The sequence below is a fragment of the Amblyomma mixtum genome, chromosome 6, assembly GCF_055824585.1.
Source record: "Amblyomma mixtum isolate Tamu chromosome 6, ASM5582458v1, whole genome shotgun sequence".
Lineage (NCBI taxonomy): Eukaryota > Metazoa > Arthropoda > Arachnida > Ixodida > Ixodidae > Amblyomma > Amblyomma mixtum.
Genome location: NC_143017.1, coordinates 107674548 through 107681375, shown reverse-complemented (window position 1 = coordinate 107681375; position 6828 = coordinate 107674548). Strand labels below are relative to the sequence as shown.

Below are 6828 nucleotides of genomic sequence, written 5' to 3'. Positions count from 1 at the left end.
AGCAGAGAACCCCACTGAACATTTAGGCCTGAGTATGTCGATTTGTAACTGCGCCAAAGATTTCCGTACTGATTCAACGTAACCAACTGCTGTTCCCCCGTTCTACAAACTCTTCCCTACGCACGGCCCACTGCGAGCGCTCTCTGCTCTTCTGGTTCCATGTGCAATTTAGTTTAGTTTAGTTTATTTTAGTTTAGTTTTGTTTTGTTTTGTTTAGAATGGTGGCTTCGTTAAACCCGTTTGGCAGTGCGCTTGGCATGTTCGCCAGTATCGAGGTTCCTCGGGCTTCCCAGGGGCCAAGTGGCGGGAAACGAAAGCATAAAGGAATTTTCGTCTACCAAAAGGCAGCCATCATTAAAGTCTTCTCTCTGGTGTGCTCATTAAATATGTACAAGGTGCTCCTGTCATGCGCAGAAGTGTTGTGAATCACGTGCTCGTGAACTGTGGGGTGGAGCCAAGCAAAACGGGTACTAGCGTCGAAATCGCCGCCACGCGCCCTCTTTTACGGCGGCCCGTAACGGCGGCAGCTCCTCGAAAGCGGAGATAAATATCCTGAATATGTCTTTCCCTGTCCTCTACGACATTTTTCCTTCATGGGCCCGTTTTCGTGCCTCTGAAGTCCCTGTAGGCTCATGAATGCACGAGAGCGCGTCGGCACGACTGACAGTTGTTCGTTGCAGTACGTATATTCGGCCTCGTGGTGTGCGCCCGGTTCCCGTATTGAAGGCTCCCGCAACGTACATCGGCGGCATATTAAACTCTAGATATGTTTCCCTGAGTATATACAGAGAGTACAATGGGCTATAAAAAAGAAAATAAATGAAATTGCCCAGTCTGCACCGCCAGAGGCACAATCTCGGTGTAAACAGTGGCAGGTAAGCCCATTTTCAGGCGACAGTTGCAATCAAGGCCGCGAACCGCTATAACGAACCAACCACTATAACAAAGAAATCGCCGGACCCCATCGACTTCGTTGCAACGAGGTTAAACTGTACTTAATTGCGAACACAGTCAAGAGATAGCCATGAACGACGACAGAGCGGGTAGACATCAATGAGCTAAAAAAAGTGTCACAGACCGGGCAGCGGGAGCGGAAAGACTATCCGTATGGACAGCAATATCGAGCAGGCTATGAGCTATCTACAGGCCTTTGGACGCGGGCATGCAGAATTTCCTCGGTACATCCCTCGAAGCTACCTCAATTTCTTCCCTTGTTGGGCGCAGGGGAAAGTGGGGCAAAACTGGACAAAAGATTGAAAATAATTCCCCTATTTTAACACCAACAGTTATCAAAAATAAATATTACCGAATTATTTGCTACCGTCCAGATATCACGCTCATTAAATGTGAAAAGGCCAGCTGAAGAGGAACACAGTAAAATTTAATGAAATTAAAACTTCAAAACATCGCATTTTGCACCACCACGTTAGGCAAAATGAGACGCCCTTTCAAAATTACGATACTAGTGCACGTACTATTATAAGAGTGCATGTTTATTACTGAGCATTTCGTGCAGCGCAAAAAAAAACAAGGGAATAAAATTGTGCAGAGGACGAGCACGCAGCACTGCGTGCTCGCCCCTCTACTTCTGTATCCGCGAGTTTTTGATGTTCGTTTTCCTGCTACTTCTTTCATGTTTTCTCTTTTCTTTTGCCGGTTTGCTTTGACCCACAGCTTGCTATTCCCCTGATGGTTTCACGCGTCGAGCAAAATACGCTCATCAGGTACAGGTTCATCCACTTTTAGTTAGAACGCGCTAGCGCGTGGCCGCACTCTTCAGAGGGCCTCCGTATGCGACACAGTCGCTCATCGCAGCAAAGTGGCGCAGGAGAAGGTTTACCTGGACATGGTGCTTCGCGTCATCTGCCACTTCGCTTCGATGCGCAGCCGTTTCGGACGCAGTGACCCTACAAAGAGCACGGCCATGCGCTAGCGCATTTCAACTAAGAATGGACGACCCTGTACATACCAGCAAGTCCAGCTAAGCATGTTTGTAGCTTTTGTTTTTAATTTGTTTAATTTTCGTTTGATTTGATTTTAATACCCGTTCAATGTCGTGCAGTGCTTGTGCCATTAACGTAGTGGTATGAGCAGCTATGTCAGAATAGCTTCGATTCCAAGCGTCCATTGCTGCTGTTTGTCCACTATCTGTGCCCACGGGCCGTGCACCGCGCAACACACAATCACGATGACAAAATCCGGTTGGATCCGTGTGCAGGCCTCAGTGTCGATCGGGGCCTGAAAACACACTCGCGGGAGCGTCATTAGAATAGCACCAAGCTGCCGTTGGCAGTGAAGTTATTGACGGGTGCAGCGGTGGACGCGATGGTGGTGGCGGTGGTAACGCTGGCCTTGGAGGTGGCGGTGGTGGCGGTGGAACTAGCGGTGGTAACGCTAGCCTTGGCGGTGGCGGTGGCTTTGAGGTAGCCAATGTGGCTAAGTGAGGGTCGCAGTCGGAAGGCGACCACCGCGATCAGCACAATCATGCAGGCGCCGACCACCAGCACCCAAAAAATTTCGCGCCTCCACCAAGGATGTGGGCTAGCGCGAGGCCCTTCGCTCATGCTCACGGCAGTTTCCTGGGAAGGCGACCTCTGATTGGTTTCCGCGGATGCCTGGACACCCGGATGATACTGGATCTCCGGGTTGTGTTGGAAAGCCTGCGCGCAGGAGAAGACACCGAAACTCTTGCGATCAGAAATATAAAGCAGCCAAAAACCGCTTCTCGTCATGCCTGTCGCCATCTGCGGCTGCATTCGGAAAGATAAAAATATGTGAAATGAGACTTAGTTCTCGATACGAAGAGCTAATCTGTGAGGAATTTCCATTTGCAGTTAGTATCCGGGATGTTCATGCGGCTGCGGCAGCGTAGTTCATGCCTAAACGACTCTAGGTCCTCCAACGCTATTAGCGTTCTTAGCTTACAACGCAACTTTTTCCGCCTTGAGCGCTGGAGGCTACAGCGCACGCCAGGTGAGGTAACCAGGCTGGTTTTGATATATGGTACTATAAAGAGGGTTTTAACATGCTAAGGTGACATGGGCTAACAGGGAAGTCGTAGTGAAGAGCTCCGGATTAATTTAGAACACCTGGAGTTATTTAACGTACACTGACATCGCACACTACAACACGGGTGCCTTGCGTTTCGCCACCATCTGAATACAGCTGCCACTGGCTGGATTGAACCCGCGTCCACAGGCTGAGCTGCCGTGCTCCCTAACCACTGAGCCACCGTGGCGGGGCGCAACTAGGCTGTTTCCAACGCTTGGCAACAGATGGCAGTTTTATAGCAGCAGCCCGCATATTTTTGTGCGTGATGATTACTTATGACCATTTCTTTCATTTTGAAGCGAAAAGCTTCACTAGGCTAGTCGAAACCGGGGCTGGCGTGTGCCGTGATCAATTTTAGCCACAGCTGCGCATGCGCAAGTTCGCCGCGTGACGTCACTGGAGAGGCGCAGGTTGTCGGCGGAGCCGCCGCCGAGCGCGGCTCCGCCGGTCGACCTTTGCCGTCGTTCGCGCGCTCTGCGCACGCTCGGCTTCCTCGTATGACGCTACTTGCAGCCGCGTGTTTACCACAGTTACTACGCATGCGGAAGGAGGGCTATATAACGCGCTTGCCTACACCGTTATCATGGTGCTCCCTGTCCATTGTGCGCCAACTGCGACAGCCATGACGTCAAACAAAGCATAACTGCAGCTTTTCGCTTGTATATCCAGGCTTAACCAGAGCTAAGCCACTGCCAATTTTTTTCTTCTTGGCTATTACCAAAAAAAGAAAACAGGCCAGTGACAGCATTTTCTTTTCATACCTAGACGCTGCTATGGGTAGGCAAACCAGACTGGCAAACCTCAGAAGTGTCGTCGACATATGCCAAGACAAGATAAAAAGGTTTGGAAACTAAGTTACCTCTTAACAAATAAATTAACCGTGCGCACGACAAACGTATTAAATGACGACTTCCTCGCCATGCAAGAAACGGTGCAGTGAAGCTACCGAGGCCAAGAAAACAAAAACAAGAATGGAGCTAAGCGAACAAAGGCGAAAGCAGGTCTTCATTTTCATGTTACCTCTGACGTGTTCAATAACATGATGAGTCTCTGATAAAGCTCGCAAGTCAAATAGAATGGCAGTGTCTACGAAATCGCGTGAGTACCTTACAAGTACATGTTCTAGGTTCTGATTTTGCTAAGGGGCCTGAAGCGCAAGAGCCGACCACGAGGCACGCGAGCATCACTGAAGGTCCGGCAGCATTTACAGGGTCTAAGAGAACGCTGCACAGGTTAATTGACGTTGTGCGTGGCAGCCAACAACACCATAATACTAGCGTGTCGATTTACACGAAATCATTTCCTAACAGACAAAGGCAGCATCAGTTACTGTCTTAATATCGTCACAACTTTCCGTAGAGACGCTTCGTAGGCACAGCAGCGGTATTAGGGCTCCCTACTCAGCTAATCTGCGGCTCCGCCGTCGACAAGAAAGTAGCAGTGTCCTGGATACAAATCCAAGCCACTACGCTTTTGAAATAGCTCTCTCAACCCTGTTAGACAGCAGAACCGTGACGGCATATTCGGTGGATACCAATTCCTTACCGCGACTTCCCAGGCAGGATCCATGATGCCTTGCTTCCTATTATTCTTTTCAAGAGAACAGAAGAGGCGGTAGATTTTGCTTGCTGATTGTTATCCTCGCCTTCTTTTGTGCACGCTCACCTGCTACTACCGCGTGCTCTCGCCTGCGCACGATTTTTCTTCATCTGCTATCTTTTCCTTTCTTTAATGATGAGCATTAGTAGGAGGCGCTCTTCAGTAGTTAGTGGAATTTCTCTCAGATCATAAATGGGAGTTTACCAATATGCCTAAAGTGGAAAGTATATAACAGCTGCATCTTACCGGCACTCACCTATAGGGTAAGAAACGTGGAGGTTAACGAAAAGGGTCTAACTTAAATTCAGGACTACGCAACGAGCTATGGAAAGGAAAATGATAGGTGTAACGTTAAAGGGCAGGAACAGGGCAGAGTGGGTCAGGAAGCAAACGCGGGTTAATGACATCCTACTGGAAATCAAAAAGAAGAAATGGGCTTGGGCAGGGCATGTAATGCGAAGGCAAGATACCCGATACAGTCTCGATTCCGAGAGAAGGCAAGTGTGGTGCGGCAGAAAGCATGGTGCGGAAGAAAGTTCGGTGGGCGGATTAAATTTAAAAGTTTGCGGAAGTAGGGTGGTCGCAGCTGGCACATGACAGGGTTCACCGTCTTCACCGTCAGTATGTTTGTCCTCGACCAGACGAGTTTTCGTCCAGCTCTCGACTTCTACATGACAGGGTTAATTGGAGAGATGTGGGAGAGGCCTCTGTCCTGCACTGAAAGTAGTCAGGCTGATGATGAGGAGACGTAAGGTAATTTACTTGGGAAGTTTCTCCAGATGACGATAAAGATGAAGCGAAACACGCTCACGCAAAACTCTCGCACCCACAAACACAGGAATTTCACAGAGCGCATGTAAGTCCTGTGTCCGTGATAAATCTTGAAGGGACACGGAGCAAAACTACGTCCAATATTTGTTTTCAAGTAAAAATTGATTCTGCGGCTCACTCTGGCAGTGCAGATAAAATTGAATTTTAAATTTTCCCGCCTCTTGACTCAAACTCTTGACGTCTAAACCATAAATAACTCTGTGTTAACCGCTTGGAAGAGAATATCAGCGTAGTCTAGACTAGGGATCCGTGCCAATAAATGACTGTATTGACGGAACCGCAGTTGACGGAGGCGACCCCTGAATTTCGTTTCTTCATCTCTTATTGCTCATAAAAGCTCCATTTTCAGGAAATGTGGCCTCTTTGCCATTAGAAAGAGGCAACGAATCGATACAGGTGACCTTTTAACTTGTGCTCGGTGCTAAAAGGGCTTAGATCGCTGGCGCGCAACACTGAGGCGGCATTGCAGTGATGAGCGGAATGACCCGACTGAAACCGCTTGCATCTGCAAAAACAGATCGATGTAAAAGGCAAGGCATTATTATGTTTAAAAAGTACAGCGCAATTACAGATGCTAAATGTGAAGCACAGGAAGACAAAATACACAATATGATGAAAATATTACGCATTATTTAGCTTACTTGGCCAAAAGTTAAGTATGTGCGCTAGCACGTCGCGTTTCATCTCGCTTTTGGTTCGAGGCTAGGCTTTCAAGGTAAAGATTCAGGCAAAGATAGGCGAAATTGGTGATACGAGACGTTAGTGGTAGCGCATTATACAATTTTGGGACCGCTTAACGCTCCTTACGAGGGCGCTGCGATAGCGATGTGTTCTGAATCCATTGCAGACTGATGGAAGTAGATGAAGACAACGACATGCAATGCAGAGCGCGAGGGAGTGGCAGTTAAAATCTCTCAAAATTCGACGTTCTTTTTCCCGGATTCCTCAGTTTTCATTTATGAGCCTCTTGAGATAAGCCTGAAGGAATTTTCATCCTGTTTGGATCTGCACCAAACCCTGGCCCATCCCCAACCGTGGGTACGTGCCACCGCTTCAGAGGCCACATCAACAACAACAACGAGGGGTGATTGGTTGCAGCGATAGCAGAGTCCTCTCGTAAAGCGAAGCTGAGGAGGAGGAGGAGGAGGCGGTAAACTTTATTGCAGAGGTTTTAGGGGCGGGTTGGGGTGGCGTTGCCCTTCCCGCGGTCGGCTCCTCCTCTAGGCCGTACACAAGATGGTCGACCGACGATGTTGTTCGGGTGACCTCTTCGGCCCGCTCCGTGACTCGGAGTTGAACCTCCGGGTCCAAGCTGAACAGCGGGACTTCCCACTGAGATTGGGTAGA

At 48.9% G+C, this 6828-nt stretch overlaps 1 protein-coding gene across 1 annotated transcript; it reads right to left on the bottom strand.

The window, feature by feature from the left end:
• Positions 1–2175: 2175 nt before the first annotated feature.
• LOC149339972 (uncharacterized) lies at positions 2176–4620 on the bottom strand. Its single transcript, XM_089550614.1, has 2 exons — positions 4597–4620; positions 2176–2660 (listed from the first exon to the last, which is right to left on the bottom strand). The coding sequence occupies exons 1-2, from the start codon at positions 4618–4620 to the stop codon at positions 2265–2267; spliced, it is 420 nt and encodes a 139-aa protein (XP_089406740.1). The 3' UTR covers positions 2176–2264.
• Positions 4621–6828: the final 2208 nt, after the last annotated feature.